The following is a 22,507-nucleotide window of genomic DNA, read 5'->3' as shown; positions in this document are numbered from 1 at the left end:
ACTTTTTCTTCTCCCCACTGAAACCACATAAAATGTTCGACAGAGCGCAGCGTTCCGGTGTATGGGGAAGTCGGGAGAGATGGCAGTCTGCTGTATTAACGTCCGATAGTCATCTCATGTATGGGCACGGCTGCACCGATTAAAATTCTGCATTTATAGACATTTTTACGCAGGCATTTTCCTAAATGAAAATCAATTAAGAGCATTTTTTAGAGCTTTAATCTTTTGCCTATTGATTAATTATGAGTCGGTAGAGGCGTGCCACCTATTCACGATCCTCATCTATTAACCAGAGTAGAGCACAGAATATCTCCCTGGAGGACCCAACGTGTTCATGCATCACATAGATAGTACATTGATTCCAAAAGAATTGTGTAATGCTTCATTTCCCCTGTGGTGGCGCTGCAAGAGAACTGAGCACCTTGTAATCAGTTTATAGCGTTAGAACCTTCCCAGTTCTCCAGAAGATGGATACCATCTTCCTTAAAGTACGGTAAGTGGAAACTTTACACTGCATCATCGCTATACCGCGGCATATACAGTGGCTACGGAAAGTATTAAGACCCCTTTACATTTTTCACTGTGAGGTCTTATAAAGAAAGGTGTGTGTCTGAGCAAAGAGTCTGAATACTTATGACCATGTGACATTTAAGTTTTTCTTTTTTAATAAATTTGCAAAAATTTCTACATTTGTTTTTTTGTTTTTTTTTCCAGTAAAGATGGGGTGCAGAGTGTATATTAATGAGAAAAAATGAACTTTTTTGAATTTACCAAATGAGTGAGAAATTTAAAGGGGTCTAAATATTTCCCGCACCCACTGTAGATAGGTATTGTACATGGCTGTGGACTTGGAGGAGAATATCCAATTATGAAGAGTTTTTCATTTGGTTATGTCAAAGATAAAACAGGTAAACCGATGTATCCCTCCAATGCAAAAATATAGCAACCTTTCATAAAGCCCGCCTTGCACATCAGATGGCTATCGGCCGAACCATCATATGGCCGGCTCTCACACACGGGAGCGCATGTTCAGCCTACCACTCCTATGATGAGAAAGCTGCAGCCAGACTTGTCTTATCTGCCGCCAGTCTTGACATATCTGCATGAGATCGGTCTTAAATCGGACATGCCAGATTGTAATCCCCCCTACAATAAATTGTCCAGGGTTCGGCCGACGGTCTAACGTGTTTGCGGCCCTCTTCACATGTACGTGTTTCCAGTACGTGTGGCACCCATCTTTTTCATGTACCCATTATAACCTAGGGTCATCTTCATATGCCATATTTTAACACGGACTGTGTACTACACTGTGACATGTCCGTTTTTTACTGGCAGCACGGATGACAAGGGCCAATACAAGTCTATGGGTCTGTGACAGACAAGTATAGCACACGGAATGAATTGTAAAGTGTAGGAGTAGATTTGTCATTTCATTCTTAGTTTATCCATACGGAAAAAACATGGATGACACACCGATCCAAAACACTGATGTTGTCTTTTTTCGGTATCTATTTTATACGGACGGATGAAGGGGGCCTAAGAGAGTAAAAGTTCAACGTCTATTTATGTGAATCTCTGAAAAAACAATTGGCAAAATAAGTAGCAAACACAAACATCCATGGATAAAGATAATAGAGAACAATCGGTAGACCTTAACCGGCTTGGAAAAAGAAGACATATGTCCATTTTTATGGCAGTGTCGTAGCTCATTTTGCCATTGCCAAATCTGTTACAAGACCCCTTACTAATGTGCCATTTATAATACTAATGTCTTCCTCTGTGGCATAGGGAATCTTTGGGCCCCCTCAGAAACAATGGCAACGTAGGAGCTACTTCCTCTGCACCAGATGTATCCAGCTTCCCGATAGGCACTGGTGGCCTTTTTACACAAAAGTAGCTTTGTATTTTGTGTCCGAATCTTTGCTTCTCTCACTCTTAGCGGTGACCATTGGTGGGAGATCTGATGTCCTGCACACCCCCGTCCTCGTTCGTCCCTTGCAAGATTTTAGTTCTGAAATGTAGCCCTCAAAGCTCAGATTTCCCATGTCTTCCCGCGAGTCGTGCTTTCTTGGGGTGCGTCTGACTCCATCCACATCGATGACTCTACCGGCTTGGGGGCGATAAACCGAACTGTTGCATCGGATGATGGGTTTGTCCTTTATGTCTGGTGAATGCTCCCAAAAACTCTCTGTGCTTCTAGACAGTTTTTTCTTTCTGTCCTTGTGACCTGAGATGGAAGAAAAAATAAAAACAGTGATGATTAGTGCCAGTGTGAATGGGTCCTTCATCATTTTTGAGTTTCCTTCTGCAAATTAATATGTTATCTGGTCCAAGTAAAATTTGAGATTCTAATGTAGAGCTAGATCCAAGAAGTATCGTTTCTCCTTGCGGAGAGTGACATGTTAATCATGTCGAGGAGAGGAGACTTAAAGCCGCAATGCTCCTCTGGGAAATATGCAAATTTTCTCTTCAGAGAGGAAGAGGACTAGAAATCTAGTGCCACCTATTGGAAGTAGCAATCCTAAAGGTACCTTCACACATAACGATTTCGTTAACGATATCGTTGCTTTTTGTGACGTAGCAACGATATCGTTAACGAAATCGTTATGCGTGACAGCGACCAACGATCAGGCCTCTGCTGGGAGATCGTTGGTTGCTGGGAATGATCAGGACCTTTTTCTTGGTCGCTGATCACCCGCTGTCATCGCTGAATCGGCGTGTGCGACGCCGATCCAGCGATGTGTTCACTGGTAACCAGGGTAAATATCGGGTTACTAAGCGCAGGGCCACGCTTAGTAACCCGATATTTACCCTGGTTACCATTGTAAAAGTAAAAAAAAAAAACCACTACATACTTACATTCCGATGTCTGTCACGTCCCCCAGCATCAGCTTCCCGCACTGACTGTGTCAGCGCCGGCCGGCCGTAAAGCAGAGCACAGCGGTGACGTCACCGCTCTGCTTTACGGCCGGCGCTTACCGAGTGCAGGGAAGCTGACGCCGGGGGACGTGACAGACATCGGAATGTAAGTATGTACTGTTTTTTTTTTTTTTACTTTTACAATGGTAACCAGGGTAAATATCGGGTTACTAAGCGCAGCCCTGCACTTAGTAACCCGATGTTTACCCTGGTTACCCGAAGTTGTTCCCCGGATCGCTGGTCGCTGGAGAGAGCTGTCTGTGTGACAACTCCCCAGCGACCACACAACGACTTACCAACGATCACGGCCAGGTCGTATCACTGGTCGTGATCGTTGGTAAATCGTTTAGTGTAACGGTACCTTAACAGCCAATGTCAACCCTTTAACGAGCCTTGTCACATGACTTAGGATAATAGCCAAACCAGAATCTCAATTTGCAGACACTGTTTCGGGGTACTGCTCCTCGTCAGTGCAAAGTGGAGATCTGGTTTGATTGAGAGGCGTCTGACCGGGATCCAAGAAGTATCATTTCCCCTTGCGGAGAAAATTGACTACAAAATTTCATGAAATTTTCCTTTAAATCCTTAAAGAGGTTGTCCAGTTCTCAGACAACCTTATCTCAATTACTATATTCCCCTGTGTAAAATAGAAAAACGAAAAAAAACAACAACCCTGTACTCACCTCTGGACCTATTCCAAAGATATCAGTGTGGGGTTTCTCGGGGCTTGCGTGACCTTCTTATGTTATGTGAGCCCAGGGACTGCTTCACTCTCACTCCCTTTGAACAAAACTGATATTCGGAGGAAGTGAGAGAGCAGCAGCAGTTCTGACTTTCTCCGGAAAGCGAGAGTAAAGCAACCATTAGCGGAGGCTGATTGGCTGTAGATTTCATAAGGTATAACAATGTCATGGAAGCCCTGGCGCTGACACTGGTGGAACGGCACTGGCACCGACGACACTGGAGGCGAGTACAGCAGTATTTATTTTACATGGGGGAATATAGTAATTGAGAAGGTGTTGGAAAAACATAATTTCATACTAAAATACAGTATAATACACATACTGAAAAAAAAATCCAAATTCTCTTCAATGTGACTCCAAGAAACATGTGTTTGGTTCCTTAATTCACAATTTAGAAGCATCCGGTCTTTTATTTATAATTGGCAATGTGTCATGGCTGCCAGGTAAGGGATTATGTGCATGAATGAAGCCATGTCATACACTGGCACAACGTCGTCTGAGGCACGGCTTGGCATTCATTACTCAATGTTTTCAGCCTTAGAGAATAGTCCTGGGAAAACTCCAGGTAAGCTAAATGCAATTTGGGCCCCTGCCCGCCGACCGGCACAATTACTGGATTCTGTCAGCCAGAAATAGTTCACGATTGTTAGAAAAAGCTCTTTATTCAATGCTTCATAAGCACCAAACAGATCCTTCTAATTGTTACATTTTTTTTTTTTGCAGAAGGGGCAGCATTACATAGCGGATGAGGGTAGCAAATGCATCACAGCACGTCCTACCTGTCACTTATACGGTAAAGCTAGCCATAACGTAGAGATTTCGGAAGCAGAACATGACCATCTAGACCATTTTCTGAAGACCATCTGAGCCTTTTTCGTGAGGAGCATAACAAATGTAGAAAGCTGTCCCCCATATTGAATTTTCCCAATTGTTGTCAGATGCTGTACAACTAAAGTTGTTCATGCCCTAAACCAGGGGTCCCCAACTCCAGTCCTCAAGGCCCACCAACATGTCATGTTTTCAGGATTTCCTTAGTCTTGCCCAGGTAATAATTGCATCACCTGTGCAATGCAAAGGAAATCCTGAAAACATGACCTGTTGGTGGGCCTTGAGGACTGGAGTTGGGGACCCCTGCCCTAAACGACAGATGTGCATCGCATGAATGAGAAAGCTGCTCGGTCAGAGAAGGTCACAGATCAGGAAACCATTTATCACTTCTGGGATTAATCACCGGTGGTGCCGATCCCCTATTCTTCCTCAATGTTGGGGCGATGAATGAAGAGACATGGTCACTCATGAATGCTGCCATTAAATTCAAGCTTATCTTAGTCAATCCCATAGACAAATCCAGGAACCAAGATTGCTCCATTTATTTTCAAATGCTGCAAGGAAAATGGGGCCACTTTTCTAGCAGTTGTGAGGTTCCCAATGGTGGGACATACAGAGATCAAACATTTATCAGCTATTCTGTAGATAGGTCATAAAAGTTAGCATTGGGAATCCTTTTTCTTTATAGTGAGCTCTCAATAAAAAATGGCATACGTTACTAAGTAGATCTCTTAGACCTTAGGAGGCTGGTGTACTTGCGTAAAAAAAAAATCATGTCAAAATGGCTGTATAATTCTGATATGAAAATTATTATTATTTTATTAGTCCAGCTATTGAGTAAGAGCTCATGTCTCAATACTATATTCAATTTCCTCCCACCCAGCCTGACAACTTGTTCTGAGCATTGTGAGATCTCAGCAGGGAGGAGGGACACTGAGGAGCTGTCAATCAGGCTAGCTGGGTAGATGGCTATTGAGTATAAGCTTTGAAAATGGATTATACAACTATTCTGCCATGGATTTTAAAAGTAAGCGTACCAACTGTATCCAGACTAGGAGATCTACGGTATTTAAAGAGAATCTGTCAGCAGGTTTTTGCTCCCTCATCAAAAAACATGATATAGGGGCAGAGACTAAGCAATGTATCACTTATTGGGCTGCTTGCTGTAGGTTTGATAGATTCACTGTTTTATCTGCTGATCTAACAGTTCTCTGAATGCTGAACTCTATATACCCCCGCCGACACAACTTTTTGACAGCTATGTACACTGTGCATTAGCAGAAAGCTGCCAATCATTGGTGGGGGCGGGGTTAAACAGAGCTCATGAATATGGAGGACTACATGGAAGCAGGTTTACTAGTCCTCTAACCATCCAAAAAAGCAAAAAAGAAGCAATATGGCCAAAAAAATAACAAAATTTTATTTAGAACATATGTAAATACAGAAAATCAAAAACATATAATAAAAATATGAGGAAGGGAAAAAAAATGCAAAAAGAATAACCACCGAGAGGCAAAATATAGTACCAATATTTAAATGTGCAAAATAAGATGGTAGAATACTATTAATAAGACATATATGCGTAAGAAACATAGCATAATGGAATAAAAGGAGCCACAGAATGGCTTCTCATAATGAAATTATGTCAAACGCATGTAGAGTATAAGGCATAATGCACATAAAAAAGAAGCAAGGGAACCCAGGCGTGCTAGTTATACTGCCAAACAATAGCTACAACAGACATATGGGAAAAAATCTCTGTATATATATGTTGGCATACAGTAAAAAACCCAGAAAGATGGATACACACAATGCTATAGAAATATCTAAAAGATATATATATCCTCATATCAGCAGAGGCAGTTCAAATGACCCGAAAGTTTATTATACAAAAAGGAAAGTGCATGAAAGGATAGTGCATATAGTACGAGACCTATATCCACCCTAAAACCAAGTGGCTTAAAAAGGGTATGCAGCGATCTGGGGAAAAATGGTGGAAACAACCTGCCTATAAATAGATACCCATATGCTGAGGATCGTAATTCTACAAGTGTAAAGCATGCACTTATCCCCGGACGAAGGTAAACGCGAAACGCGCGTCGGGTTGCTGCTACCACCGTGAGGTAATATCCCTGGCTGTCTGCTTTACACTTGTAGAATTACGATTCTCAGCATATGGGTATCTATTTATAGGCAGGTTGTTTCCACCATTTTTCCCCAGATCGCTGCATACCCTTTTTAAGCCACTTGGTTTTAGGGTGGATATAGGTCTCGTACTATATGCACTATCCTTTCATGCACTTTCCTTTTTGTATAATAAACTTTCGGGTCATTTGAACTGCCTCTGCTGATATGAGGATATATATATCTTTTAGATATTTCTATAGCATTGTGTGTATCCATCTTTCTGGGTTTTTTACTGAATGCCAACATATATATACAGAGATTTTTCCCATTTTTTTCCCTTCCTCATATTTTTATTATATGTTTTTGATTTTCTGTATTTACATATGTTCTAAATAAAATTTTGTTATTTTTTGGCCATATTACTTCTTTGTTGCTTTTTTGGATGGTTATATTGTTTTGAAGCATTGCCACTAAACTAGGCAGGTATTTTCCTCTTTTGATGTGTTACTGGTCCTCTAGTATAAAATCAATTTTATCAGCAGGTTATCAAAGCGACAGAAGCAGCCCAGTAAGTGATACATCAATGGAATCAGGGTCACTATCTGTACAGTATGCTGCTCTCAGATTAGATGGCAAAACCTGCAGACAGATTCGCTTTAATCATTTATTCAGTTTGTATTGTGAAATCGGGAGACAGATTCACTTTAGATCTGTAATTCAGAATGGTGTTTTGCCTGTTTTAGGCTATGTGCACACGTTGTGGATTTCCTGCGGATCCGCAGCGTTTTTTGCCGTGCAGAAACGCTGCAGATCCGCAAGTGATTTACAGTACAATGTAAATCAATGGGGAAAAAAATGCTGTGCTGATGGTGTGGAAAATTCGCTGCGGATTAAAAGAAGGAGCATGTCACTTCTTTTGTGCGGATTTGCAGCGCCATTATAGAAATCTGCAGGGGTAAAAAAAACGCAAGAAATCCGCACAAAAAACACATCAAATCCGCAGCTGCGTTTTCTGCCAAGGGATGCAGAATCCGCACAAAAAAATTCCAGAGGCAAATCTGCAATGTGTGCACAGAGCCTAACAGTCAATATCTTAGGTGCAAACCTTGGACTTCTACGGAATCAAGTTTACAGTGCCACAGGCCCTTGGTTACATCCGGTATATAATCGGTTACACACCGGGGCAAGGCAGTCATTCGGAAGAGGTCTATAAAGCACATGGAACCCTCAAACATAAGCATTAATTTAGGAGACCTTTATGGAAAATGCAGGACATTTATTATCTACAGTCATAGAAGTGAGAATTATGGCAGCAAAAATTGCTGATTTCCATAGCTTGTCCTGGGTTTTGCCCATTTTTTGGTCCCACGCTCATCTACATGACCAATAGCAGAGAACAACTGGCAAAATTTTGGCTATTTTATTTATTTTTTCCAAGGTATTTTAAGTTTTTCTTCACCATCCTGCACCTGACAATCATGGACGCTGCTACTGGGCCTAATTGGCAGAGCTCAATGGTGATTATGGATTTACTAGAATCAGGAGGTAGCACCGCCAATATGTGGTCCTTGAAATGTTGCCATGTTTGGTTATCTGAAACTATCCTAGCACACAGGACCTTAGATATCCATGGTTACGACCACTGATATTGTGACAGTTAGCTAGTGGTCGTAACCAAGGATACCCAAGGTCCTGCAATTCCTGCACATGAGAAAAGAGATAGCAAATCAGAAAAACTATACCACATTTCTAATTGGAGGTATTTACATATTGAAAAAGGATCTTGAAGATGGGAATACCCCTTAAGGGTCCCTGCAGACAAGCATATGAAAAATTATCATCCAGGAAACTCGGACTTATCTTACTTTCATCCGTACACCATCCATGTGTCGGTTTTTTTTTCCGTGTTATGTCCATGTGCAATCCGTTTCCATACATCTACAGTTTCACAAAGTTTATAATAGATATATATGGGTTGGCACACGAATGTTGTTTGTGGGATCTGATCCCATAGACATGAATGGTTGAGTCTCATCTGAGACAGGGAAGAAGATAGTACATGCAGCCATATTTTTTATTCTCACGGTCAGAAGGCCCAAGACAGAAATCAATAATTTGAAAAGCCCTATTGGAAAACATGGGCCAGTGTATTGTCCATGTGATATCCAATCAAAAATCATACAACACATCTGATGTATATGCTCATGAGCCCAAAGAATCCAACTTGCCAATCTTTTTGCTTGACCTTTGCCATCGGAGAAGTGGCACACCCTGATACACATAAGCTGGCTGGTCAGTTCAGCAACTTTGCGCTTATATATTTGGGCTCCTTAAAGGAGTTGTGACACATTAGGAAGGTGCGATCCACGAGTCCCATCACAACGGAGAAGAGGTGCACATGCTTGACCATCGCTCCATTCAGATGCACTCTGCAAAGCATTGTTCTTGGGATTCAAGAATGTCCAAACACTTGGAATCCAAGTGATCGAGAAGTTATCCCTCATATGGATAGGGAGGGAACAACTCACAAACTTGGTACAACACCTTTTAATATAAATGTGGACCTCCCATCAGTGCTTCAATGGTAGAGGTTAAGAAAAACAACAAAGTGCATTCATCTTCAGCATGCCCAAACCTTTGCTCCTACAGAAAATGATCTGGTGCCGGACGGGTAGGTCAGTGAACCATGCCACGCTCCTTGTTGAAACACATTTTTTGATGGAGTTGGACACCTTTTCTCGTGTAGGACTAGCTTTACTATGGGTATGTGACCATCTCAAAATGGAATCAAAGTTTCATGGAACAGCACTATCGAGTGACAAAAAAGCAGCATAACTGTGGCCCTTGAGGTTAGCCTTAAGGTACCGTCACACATAGCGACGCTGCAGCGATACCGACAACGATGTCGATCGCTGCAGCGTCGCTGTTTGGTCGCTGGAGAGCTGTCACACAGACAGCTCTCCAGCGACCAACGATCCCGAGGTCCCCGGTAACCAGGGTAAACATCGGGTAACTAAGCGCAGGGCCGCGCTTAGTAACCCGATGTTTACCCTGGTTACCATCCTAAAAAGTAAAAAAACAAACGCTACATACTTACCTACAGCCGTCTGTCCTCGGCGCTCTGCTTCTCTGGTCTGGCTGTGAGCGCCGGGCAGCCAGAAAGCAGAGCGGTGACGTTACTGTTAGCGTGTTAGGAAAGGAGAAGGCATTTTTAGCTTGTCCTCGTCACCCAATGAAATGTCCACAACAATGAGGGCCTGTTGACTTCTAGAATTTCGGAGATGCAGCAAGAACCAGTCACACCCAGTCCATGGTGCCTGATGGAAGGCTTCCGCTACATAAAGAATCAAAAAACATACGCGTTGGGGAACTCTGCTGCCAAATTTGCACTGAAGCCCAGGAGTTTAAAATTGTGCCCCTAATTGGAAGGATGGATGAACGGTACCCATAAAAATATGTACTGGTACACTTAGGGGTTCCAAACACAATGGACAGCTGTTGTTGAAATGATGGCTAGGGTGGCAGCTATAACACTATTGGCCAAGCCCACTGATATCGGCCAACATTGGTCTAATGTATAGGGGGGCCTTAATTGGTATTAGTCCACAGGTTAAGAATCTTTTAAGGATGACTGATAATGAGGGAGATCTACCGGATGGCCCTAGGCTACTCTCACTCGCAACGTTTTTGCAGCGTTCTTTTTCTTCAGTCAAAATCTGCCCTCTTGGCAGCAAAAAATGCTGTGTTCAAAACGTAAATTTTGCTGCGTTTTACGTTTAATAAAGTTAGTTTCATTCAACCAAAACGTAGTAAAACTTATTTGCACTTTCTCGTTGCTTTCTACGGGTGAAGAGAATGCCGCAAAAAATGCTAAAGGAATTTACATTCTGCAGATTTCAAAAACGCTGTAAATTCAGTCAAGAAAAACTTTAAAAAAAAAGCGTGTGCAGATTTCTGATAGGTCATAGCTTTTGCCGGTACTGTTAAAAACAGCTTCTTTTATGGAGTAAAAAAAAAAAGAAAGAGCAAAAACTGGGTGTAAACCATAGCCTAAGCGTCAGTGAGTGCTAAACCTTGAGGGCGGCAGGGAGTCATTTTTACTGTCCAGCCGAGGTGTGTGTGGAGCTTTCAGACTCCGTTGGATGGAAGAGACCTGCTGGACTCTTCTGAACTTCGCACTGAGGGATGAGTTTGAGATAATACAAGACCTCCATATAGACTATAGGCTCTTTTCACACATTGACATCATACAAGGGGCCCACTAGGTTCTTTCTGTCATCCCTTGCAAACCTGCCACACCGGTCAGCAGGCTGTTTTTAGCATTTAGATTGCTCTTTGACATTGTTTTTGCTTTAGGCATTTGTTTTGTTTTTCAACTTCATTGTGGATTTTGTTTTAGAAAATATCCACTGAAAACACTCAACCCGATGCCTAAATTCACCAGTGCATTGTGTTTTTCACTCATTGACAGCCTGTTTATAAGACAAAGTGATCTTCTATAGGCTCAGGATGAATGACCTCTCACTTGGCCCATTTGGTCCTTATCTCAAGGACAATCTTCCTCTACTTGTAAAACAATCACACATTACTGTTTACTTCCTCCCTGTCCTAATCTATCACTCCTGGGACAAGATAACCTCCCAAACACTTTGGCTGAGCCCCATGCAGAGCTCACTTTAATCACACAAATTGTCATCCTCATCCTGAACTCATATGTCATATGGGAAACTTCTCCAGAAATTGGTGTTTCATCTAAATAAAAATCTCCTTGGAAGCACAATTTGTTTTTGTTTTGGTCTTACCATCGAGAAGAAGTCTTATTTTAAGAGTTAACGCATCAACTTCGAAAACAACCATAAAAACTGCTTTAATAAAGGCTGTCTCGTTAAAAAAACAAACTAAAAAAAAAGTGAAAAAAATAATAATGATTATATATGAATAATTATGTCAGCTCTGATTATTATGCATCTGCTCTGGAGCCTCCACTTTCCTCCTGCTCCTGCTACCGTTGTTACAAGGCCAGTGATGTGTATGAAGCTGCTGCCGGCTGACTTCTCATTTCAGTAGCGGAGTCAGCCCTCTCCTCTATCACGACCAATTCATAGCCAGAGAAGGGGGCTGGCTTAGCTAATGAAAAGAGAAGTTAAGTCTGCTCTCTTCACGTACAGCATTGGTCTCCGAAAAATTTCCCATGTCAAGCGCAAAGTCGAGAGTAGAGCTACCAAAACCATAACCAGAGCAGATACCCATCAACTGGGACACCTGGCATATTTTTTTTTGTCAACATGGTAATAGGAGGGCTTAGTTTTTTCAGGACGACATGGATCGGTCAGTGGCAGCATTTTGGCGTACATATTGTTTATGTAGTTTTTTGGCATTTTGTATTCATGTGCTACACAAATAAAGTATTAACTTGATTCTGTACGCACGATTTTAGTGATACAGAGTATATATAGTTTTGGGTTTTACTACTTTTTTTTGTACAATACACTGTGAAAGAAAATAATTTAAGGTACCGTCACACTTAGCGACGCTGCAGCGATACCGACAACGATCCGGATCGCTGCAGCGTCGCTGTTTGGTCGCTGGAGAGCTGTCACACAGACCGCTCTCCAGCGACCAACGATGCCGGTAACCAGGGTAAACATCGGGTAACTAAGCGCAGGGCTGCGCTTAGTAACCCGATGTTTACCCTGGTTACCATCCTAAAAGTAAAAAAAACAAACAGTACATACTTACCTACAGCCGTCTGTCCTCCAGCGCTGTGCTCTGCACTCCTCCTGTACTGTCTGTGTGAGCACAGCGGCCGGAAAGCAGAGCGGTGACGTCACCGCTCTGCTTTCCGGCTGACCGACGCTCACAGCCAGAGCAGGAGGAGTGCAGAGCACAGCGCTGGAGGACAGACGGCTGTAGGTAAGTATGTACTGTTTTTTTTTTTACTTTTAGGATGGTAACCAGGGTAAATATCGGGTTACTAAGCGCGGCCCTGCGCTTAGTTACCCGATGTTTACCCTGGTTACCAGTGAAGACATCGCTGAATCGGTGTCACACACGCCGATTCAGCGATGTCTGCGGGGAGTCCAGCGACGAAATAAAGTTCTGGACTTTCTTCCCCGACCAGCGACAGCACAGCAGGGGCCTGATCGCTGCTGCCTGTCACACTGGACGATATCGCTAGCGAGGACGCTGCAACGTCACGGATCGCTAGCGATATCGTCTAGTGTGACGGTACCTTTACAGTCATGGCTGAAAAGTGTTAACACCCTTGAAATTGTTCCAGAAAATGAAGCATTTCTCCCAAAAAATTATTGCAGTTACACACGTTTGTATTTTTGTGGTGTTCTAATACACACAAAGGAAAGTGAGAAAAAAGGCAAATTGGACATCATTTCACATAAAAAAGCCAGACTGCAGTTTACCAAAATGTACATGAGCAAGCCAAAATTCTTCTTCTTGTGGACAGATGAGACATAGATAGATCTTTTTGGTAAAACACATCATTCTACTGTTTATTGAAAATGGAATGAGGTCTTCAAAGAAAAAAAAACATAGTACCTACAGTCAAATACCGTGGAGGGTCAAATATGTTTTGGGGTTGTTTTGCTGCCTCGCGCATTGGGTGCCTCGACTGTGAACAAGGCATCATGAAATCTGAAGATTGCAAAAAGATTTTGGGTCGTAATGTAGTTTGAACAGAGACAGAAAGCGGATTTTGCATCCGAGGTCAGGAATCTTCCAGCAGGGCAATGACCCCAAACATACATCAAGAAGCACACAAGAAATGGATGGCAACAAAGAGCTGGAAAGTTCTGAAGTGGCCAGTAATGGGCCCGGATCTAAATCCCATTGATCCCTGGGCAGAGATCTTAAAATTGCTGTTGGGAGAAACCACTCTTCAAATACAAGAGACCTGGAGCAGTTTGCAAAAGAAGAGTGGTCCAAAATTCCAGTTGAGAGGTGTTGGAAGCTTGTTGTTGGTTATAGGAAGTGATTTGCAGTAATTTATTTCAAAAGGTACGCCACAAAATATTACACTGAGGGTGCCAACAATTTGGTCTGGCCCATTTGTGAGATATTTTAGATTTTATTTTTCTTGTTTTTTGTTTTGTTACAATATACACAAAGGAAATAAACATGTGTATAACAAAACGTGTGTAACTGCAATCATTTTCAGGGACAATTGCATCATTTTCCGTAACTATTTCAAGGGAACCAACACTTTCATCCATGACTATGTTTGTGGTGCAGTCTTCAGAATACAATTTTCCATTAGAGGAGCTGTATGAGGGCTTATTTTTTGCAGGGCCAGATTTAGTGTTCAGTGGTAACATTCTCTGGTACAGTGGACATTTTAATTCTTTTTTCTTTTGAAGGTGAAATGTACAAAAAACCAACTAACAATTCTGGATTTTTTTTTTCTTCAAACAACGTGCACTATTCAGTTTATAGTCATTGTCATGCTGCGGTCTTGAGAGATGCGCTGCATGTCTGTCTCCGCAGGTGATCCGCGGGCGTCTCTGGACGCATAGTGGGCATGGGATTTCTTGAATCATTCTTCTCGACCTTTCTGCAGCTTTCGACACTGTTGACTACCCTCTCCTACTCTCTAGGCTCCAGTCACTAGGCATCAAGGATACTGCTCTCTCCTGGTTCTCTTCCTATCTTTCTGACCGCTCCTTCAGTGTATCGTTCGTTGGCTCCACTTCATCTCCTCTTCCTCTCACTGTCGGGATCCCTCAGAGCTCAGTCCTTGGCCCCCTTCTCTTCTCTCACGGCCCCAATTGGACAGACCATCAGCAGATTTGGCTTTCAGTACCATCTTTATGCCGATGACACACAACTATACACGTCATCCCCTGGCCTTACTCCCGCTGTACTACAGAACGCCACTGACTGTCTGTCCGCAGTCTCTGACATCATGTCCGCTCTCTATCTGAAACTCAACCTCTCCAAAACTGAACTACTTCTGCTCCCGCCTTCTACTAACTTCCCTAAATCTGACATTTCCCTCTCCGTGGGTGGCACCATAACACCCCCGCAGCAGGCGCGCTGTCTGGGTGTTATGTTTGACTCCGATCTCTCCTTCACCTCCCATATACAATCTCTTGCCGCTTACACCTAAAGAACATCTCTAGAATCCGCCCTTTTCTCACCATGGAAACAACAAAAATACTCACTGTTGCCCTGATCCACTCCCGCCTGGACTACTGTAACGCTCTATTAATTGGCCTCCCCCTCACTCGACTTTCCCCTCTCCAGTCTATCCTTAATGCAGCAGCCAGGGTTGTCCATCTGGCTAATCGTTACTCGGACGCGTCCGCTCTTCGCCAGTCGTTACACTGGCTGCCCATTCATTACAGGATACAATTCAAAGTACTTGTTCTCACCCACAAAGCTCTCTACAGTGCGGCCCCCCATATATCTCCTCACTCATTTCTGTCTATCGGCCTAACCGACCGCTGCGCTCTGCAAATGACTTTCGACTAACCTCTGCACTAATCCGTACCTCCCACTCCCGACTCCAAGACTTCTCCCGTGCTGCGACAATCCTCTGGAATGCTCTACCCCAAGATATTAGGACTATACATTTGTTCAGAGCGGCCTACCACGTTCACTAATCAAAGTCATTTTATGTTTGTGTGTGTGTGTAGCCCATTCACTATCCCCATCTATCCCCCACCCCCTGAAGATGGCTGGACCATCATTGTAAATACATCATTGTAAATACACACCTGTACTTTGTATCTCCCCCACCTCATTGTAGATTGTAAGCTCTCACGAGCAGGGTCGTCTTATTTCGCTTTAATTATTGTATTGTTAGAGTTGTTACTTATGACTGTTGTGTTTGAAACTGTTAAACTGTAAAGCGCTGTGGAATATGATGGCGCTATATAAATAAAGATCAATTATTGAAATCCCATCCATTATGCTATAACATCTGGACGCTGCGGGTTGGCCACTGCTGAGGTACGCAGCGTCCAGCCCGCAGCGTTTACTGATCGTCTGCACATACCCCAAGACCTTTTTTTTTTTTCAGTAGACCATTGTAAAAGTTAAATACAATTACAGTAAAATCCAACTTTCATATTTTTTCACATTACTTATGCACAAGAAAATCACTTTTTAATGAAGTTTTTTTTTTCTACTTGCATTATGTTCTGAGAGCCATAACTTTTTTGGCTTGTTTTTCAGAGCTGTATGAGGGCTTGTTTTTGCATGGTAAGGTGTAGTATTAATGGCTGCCATATTTCAATACATAACTCTTTTTGGCGTTTTTTTAATTTCATGTAGTTTTTTGCAGCACTCACAGTACTATAGCGACAGTGTTATACTACATGTCATTGCTCACCAAATAAATTGTGGATTTTTTTTAACTCACTATTTTTTCCCCAGATTAACCCCTTCACTACACTGTGATTTGCCGTTTTTTGCACTTTCGTTTTTTGCTCCCCTTCTTCCCAGAGAAATAACTTTTTTATTTTTCCATCAATATGACCGTGTGAGGGCTTTGGGGTTTTTTTTTTTTTGCCGGACCGTTTTACCAAATAGAGTACTAAAAAACGGGGGGAAAAAATTCACAGTGAAACTGCAAAAAAAAGCGCAATTCTACTTTTTTTTCTTCATTAAATGCTAGACCTGCCATTATGATTCTCAGGGTCAATATGAGTTTGCAGATACCAAACATGTATAGGTTCTCTTTTTATTTACGGTAAGTGCTAAAAAAAAAAAAATTCCAAGGAAAGTGTAGCGTGTCCGTTTTTCATGATCTGGGGTTGGGCAAGAGCTTATTTTTTGTGAGCCGAGCTAACATTTTTATTGATACCATTTTGGGGTAGATACCCTGTTATTGCAATGTTGCTGAGGCCCCAAAAAATGTGTTTTTTTTCTTGTTACACCATATACTGATCGGATTAATTTACTTTATATTTTGATAGATCGTACTTTTCTGCGATAACAAATATGTATTTTTATTTTATTTTAAATGGGGCAAAAATAGGGGTGATTTTAACTTCTTTTTTTCATATTTACTTTTTTTTTTTTCTTGCTGATTGCATTAGTACAGAACCTGAGCTGTGCGAAATCCGCATGACGGATTATCCGTCACAGAGTACAAAGTGACCTGTGCTCCATGACCGATACATCCATTACATTGTGATAAGGGGTTAAATATAAAAGTTAGAAATCTTGTAATTTTCACACTGGCCACTGGGGTTATTTTTTTTTTTAGACTAACTTCCTGTTTCAGGATATTCACACGTATATTAGCCACATTGTACCCAATCCTATCTTTTGCATTGTAGCATCTAATCCGCATGTGCAAAAGTTATTGTGAAGGGCGGGGGAGGCGGTGAGCTGTGATACCACCTCCTAGAGTGATGGGTGGATTCTGTTTGATCAGTTGTGCATGAAAGAGTAATCAGTCATTGTAATCATGTCTCTGATAAGGAGTCTGCCTAAAATTCTTCCAGCATGGATGAAAGCCTCAGTAGCAAGAGTGAACATTTTTGCATTTGTTTTTTAAATCTGAGAAAGACTCCTTCACGGTGTGGTGCAATTACTCCCAAGTTCTCACCATGCACAAATTAGATTAGCAAAAATAAAAAGTAAAATAGTATTTAAAAAAAAAAAAAAAGGAAATTTCAACTCCGCTGAAAAGATGCGGAAAAGATGCGGTCTTCAGGTTGTAGGTGGTATTGCAGCTTGGCCATGTGTTTCACTTGGGAGTGAAAAAAAAGGTAAAAAGAGTGCAAAACTCACGTTACTGTCTTTACCATGTAACAGTTAAGTCTATGGCTCTATGGAAATGAAAACCAATAATTATTGGCATCGCCCTTCTGTGCCATCTTTTCACCTTGAGACTTTCCGTTTTAAGACGTCTTTTTAGAATCAGATGCCTTCCATCACATTCCCGGTGTGCTTCGTTAAGAGTGAATGGACTCATGTTAAGTAATTAGGTATATGATGACATGATGCAGGGTAAATGAATGGGTTAAGCAGCTTTTATTTTTCTTTAAACTTAAATTTTTTTAAAATTAATAGCGAAAGAACAAACAAGAAAGAAAGAGAAAGATACAGAATGGAGACAGTTTATTATTTTTTTGAGAGAATTGATACAAAATGCACACAAAATCTCTACAGTCAAGATCAAGTGATCTACAGAGTAGGAGGAGACGAGCACAGGCTACAGTTCACACAATATTGGGATTACATGCAATATACAAAGATCATTTCAGGATTTTTTTTAGAGTGCAAACACAATTGATTGCCCTTAAAGGAATTCTACAGATCGAGGTTCTGTACAGGTGGCCGATGTCTACTTGTGGGTCGTGACTATGATGGAGCTCTCTGCATCTACATACCAATAGAGGCGGGCACTGAATAAGGTCTTTACTGCAAAAAGTGGGCCTGCTCTATTGTATGTACAGAAAATAAGGCTACACAACATGTCTGGCCATGATCGCTCTTCATGAAGACAAATGGAAAGTATGGTCACCCTTCTTTATAGGGTGGTTGGATGAACTGCCAAGCTCCCACGGGTTTTGTTGGATGAACTGTCAAGCTCCTAGGGGTTTGGCTGGATGACCTGCCAAGCTCCTACGGGTTTGGTTAGATGACCTGCCAAGCTCCTACGGGTTTGGTTAGATGACCTTCCAAGATCCTACTGGTTTGGTTGGATGAACTGCCAAGCTCCTACGGGTTTGGTTGGATGAACTGCCAAGCTCCTACGGTTTTGGTTGGATGACCTGCCAAGCTCCTACGGGTTTGGTTGGATCAACTGCCAAGCTCCTACGGGTTTGGTTGGATGACCTGCCAAGCTCTTCCGAGTTTGGTTGGATGACCTGCCAAGCTCCTACGGGTTTGGTTGGATGACCTGCCAAGCTCCTACGGGTTTGGTTGGATGAACTGTCAAGCTCCTACGGGTTTGGTTGGATGAACTGTCAAGCTCCTAGGGGTTTGGCTGGATGACCTGCCAAGCTCCTACGGGTTTGGTTAGATGACCTGCCAAGCTCCTACGGGTTTGGTTGGATGAACTGTCAAGCTCCTACGGGTTTTGTTGGATGAACTGTCAAGCTCCTAGGGGTTTGGCTGGATGACCTGCCAAGCTCCTACGGGTTTGGTTAGATGACCTGCCAAGCTCCTACGGGTTTGGTTAGATGACCTTCCAAGATCCTACTGGTTTGGTTGGATGAACTGCCAAGCTCCTACGGGTTTGGTTGGATGAACTGCCAAGCTCCTACGGTTTTGGTTGGATGACCTGCCAAGCTCCTACGGGTTTGGTTGGATCAACTGCCAAGCTCCTACGGGTTTGGTTGGATGACCTGCCAAGCTCCTACGGGTTTGGTTGGATGACCTGCCAAGCTCTTCCGAGTTTGGTTGGATGACCTGCCAAGCTCCTACGGGTTTGGTTGGATGACCTGCCAAGCTCCTACGGGTTTGGTTGGATGAACTGTCAAGCTCCTACGGGTTTGGTTGGATGAACTGCCAAGCTCCTATGGGTTTTGTTGGATGAACTGCCAAGCTCCTATGGGTTTTGTTGGATGAACTGCCAAGCTCCTATGGGTTTGGTTAGATGACCTGCCAAGCTCCTAGGGGTTTGATTGGATGAACTGCCAAGCTCCTACAGGTTTGGTAGGATGACCTGCTAAGCTACTACTGGTTTGGTTGGATGACCTGCCAAACTCCTACGGGTTTGATTGGATGAACTGCCAAGCTCCTACAGGTTTGGTTGGATGACCTGCTAAGCTACTACTGGTTTGGTTGGATGAACTGCCAAGCTTCTACGGGTTTGGCTGGATGAACTGCTCCTATGGTTTTTTTTTGTCTTTTTAAGTCTCAGATTCTACAGCAAGTTTAAAAAAATAAACAAAAACTGTTTTGTTATCGTACGCTTTTGTCGGCATAATATTGGGATGGGTCCTAACACAAAAAAAAAGGCAGACAGGTGTATTCAGGAGGGGATCTTAACTTCCGCTCAGTGATTTAAGAGTGGTTGTGTATCTCCTGTAAGCTTTAAAAGGGATTATGCAACAGCATCTACAGCCTCTCACTTAAAGGGAACCTGCAGTTTCAAAAAACAATATTAACCTATAAGTTTGGGGTTAATCTACAGGTTTATAGCGTTGTTAAGCCGTGTGGCTGCAGCACGGATAGCCTGGCTGCCAAGAGAAAATGCACTTTATTCCCTCCAGCTTTCAGTCATAAAGGAACGTCTGGAGTGACTTCAGTCAACACTCAGTACATGGGGAGCGGTGGCTGTATCCGTGCACCGGCGGCTGTAGCCGTGTACCTGTGGCTGCAGCCGTGCACCGGCACTGACTTGACAGTCGGCTCATCAGTACAGAGCTATATCTGCAGATTAACAGCATTTTGGGACATGACAAGCTCTCTTTCAGCATCAGAAGTGACCAGTGTGGATGACATTACGATCCACACTCCAAGCCAGGCCGCAGTGAGTGTATGATAAGCAGGTATTGTGCACATATCCTGTTCATTGGTACATCCACGCGTTTCGGCAGGTTGTGGGTCACACAACGTCAGCAGAAGTGAGAGGCTACGGAAGTCACTAGATCATCCCGAAGCTAAATTTCTTTTCCAGTTTTGAAGGAAGAGATGGGGCAACACCATCCATTACCATACTTTACCATCTCACTTGAAACATAAAAAGGGGACAACTCGCAGACTCTAGAAGATTAGTAAAAAATTTTCCAGGTGCCTCAAAAGCCCCTCAAATTTTGGGGGGAAACCAGCACTCCAGGAACAGTTTTCTGACCATGACATTGACACCCGGTCACCTTATTCAGTACAGTGGGAAACTGTGGAGTGGCCATTAACAAGGGATTTGCGGGTCATAACGCTACATACCATTATCAGAGTGGTTGTGTAGGAGATCAAATCTTCCATAATGTTTAATTTATAAAAAAAATAACTAAAAAAAAGTTCGCCCAATTTATCTGGTCCCAAAATTATATTTATCTAATTTAATAACTCAAGGCAACATTTTTTTTTTTTCCTCCCGATACCAAATATTCAGATTAAAAGCTACTTTTAATTGGCTATTTAAAAAAAAAAAAAAAAAGTGATTACAAAATAAACCAATTTATGAATTGTGATCCATTAGTTGAATGATCATTTTTTCCCTCTAATCAGAGAATAATTTATGAACAGCTGCCTATTAGTATGGATAAATGTTAATATGAGTGGTTACGTCTGAAGATTATGTAATGTAGAATGCCTTTAAGGAGAGTTAAGAAAATTCAGTGCGTTATCTAAAATCATCGACAGACCACAGCAGAAAAAAAAAAATGATACAACGAAAGAAACACACAGATCATGCTTGATAAAGGCACACTTTATAGCAAGGTTTCAATTGAGGAATCAAAAGAGAAAAGAGGATCAATAAAAACTGTACAGATATCTATACACCATGAGAATCTCAGGAGAACATGCCGGGCAGAAGATATCGTCATTGTAGAATTTACAGGAGAAATTCACAGAATTTAAAAAAAAAAAAAAAAAAAAAAAAAAAAGTAAATTAAAATAAAAAAATAGGATATATACAAATTTAAGAAATGTTTTTTTCTTTTTTTTTTTCTTTAATAGTTGTAGAAAAATAAGATTTTTTTTATTTCCATGGCCCTCAAATAGCTTTTGAACTGTTGATTAACTATTCAATATAATAAAAATAGGCTGGATCCAAAAATTGACTAAATAGAGTCATTATGAGTTTTGTTGTATTACGGGGGTTTTCTCATCACCATAATTTGCTAAAAAGCTATTTCTTTCTTAAGATCAGAGGGATCTTTCATTATATAATTCACTGCTTGTTATCGAGGTTAATCGACCACCTCTGCAGTCTATTTGGTGGTGGATGGTCTCCTAGGTAAGAAGCATGTGCTTGCAAGCTCTGATCTGTAGTTTGACAAGACTGGTAGATCCAACCAGCTTCAGCACCCCTGAGCTACGCCGATGTTGCAGAGAGTCCATAGATCAGACCGGCGGCTCAACCATGCCACTGGTCCCAACAGTCAACCATTCAGGAGAGCAACGCCCCATCCTCTCGGCAAACAAGCACGTCTCTGCTCTTGAAGAAATATCTTGAGACGACCCTTGAAAGTAGAACATGGTAGTAATAGTTCTAAAGTCACCAAAACTTTTGCGAGGAATTTCGCATTTTTGATGGGGGATCAGTGACCTAGAACCACCACCGATGATGGGACAGAGAAGCTCATTAGCGTTCCACTATGTAAGGGTGTGTTCACACTGAGTTTATGGAGAGTATCTGCTTCAAAAACTCTGTAAAAAATACTCAGGGGAGTTAAAAAACCAAGTGGTTTCATTACAAAGTTTCAGAGTCCCTGTTCCGAAAACGCAAAAAAAAAAGTCAGTGTGAACAAACCCTACGAGTTATTTTATTCTACCATAAGCAGTGCAGTGGTCTAGTATCCATCAGTGGTTTTGGGTATTGATGGGAGACATAGCTTGAGGACCTCCAACAAAAATCATTATCTTCTAAAATATCTCAACGACATGTCACAAGATTGATTGAAGTGGAGTTACCCTTTAAATCACAGGGTACCAATATAAGTCAACACTACTTGGCTTCCGTAAGGTCAGCTTAGTACAAATGAATATCATTACTTGTAAATTATGGCTTCCTTAATATTTAACAATCCACATACCGTAAAATTTACATCACCAACCTTAGCCTATCCTTAGAGATCGGTCATAAATACAAGATGTAGCACGTAAAGGAGAAACTTGGCACTTGAAAAATTACTTTTTTCCACAATGGAAATAGTGTTATAAACAGACACATGCAGTTTAAAAAAATGTGCAATTCTGCAATGTTTAAAAGTGCAAAGAATAAAAAATAAAAAGGAGACTTTTTT

At 41.9% G+C, this 22,507-nt stretch overlaps 1 protein-coding gene across 5 annotated transcripts in view; it reads right to left on the bottom strand.

Moving 5' to 3' along the window:
• Positions 1–710: 710 nt before the first annotated feature.
• The window catches only part of RGS12 (regulator of G protein signaling 12), a 193,622-nt gene continuing 171,825 nt past the window's right edge, over positions 711–22,507 (bottom strand). For 3 of the 5 annotated variants that reach the window (XM_069744749.1, XM_069744748.1, XM_069744752.1), the window contains one exon: positions 711–2,227. In XM_069744749.1, the coding sequence (XP_069600850.1) occupies positions 1,884–2,227 (344 nt within the window). In that variant the 3' untranslated portion in view covers positions 711–1,883. The remainder of the gene's footprint in view (positions 2,228–22,507) is intronic. The other 2 variants (XM_069744751.1, XM_069744753.1) reach the window with 1 other exon arrangement.

Source organism: Ranitomeya imitator, chromosome 1 (genome assembly GCF_032444005.1).
Source record: "Ranitomeya imitator isolate aRanImi1 chromosome 1, aRanImi1.pri, whole genome shotgun sequence".
NCBI classification, from domain to species: domain Eukaryota; kingdom Metazoa; phylum Chordata; class Amphibia; order Anura; family Dendrobatidae; genus Ranitomeya; species Ranitomeya imitator.
Note: the sequence above shows the minus strand (reverse complement) of the source record. Positions and strands in the feature narration are given on the sequence as shown.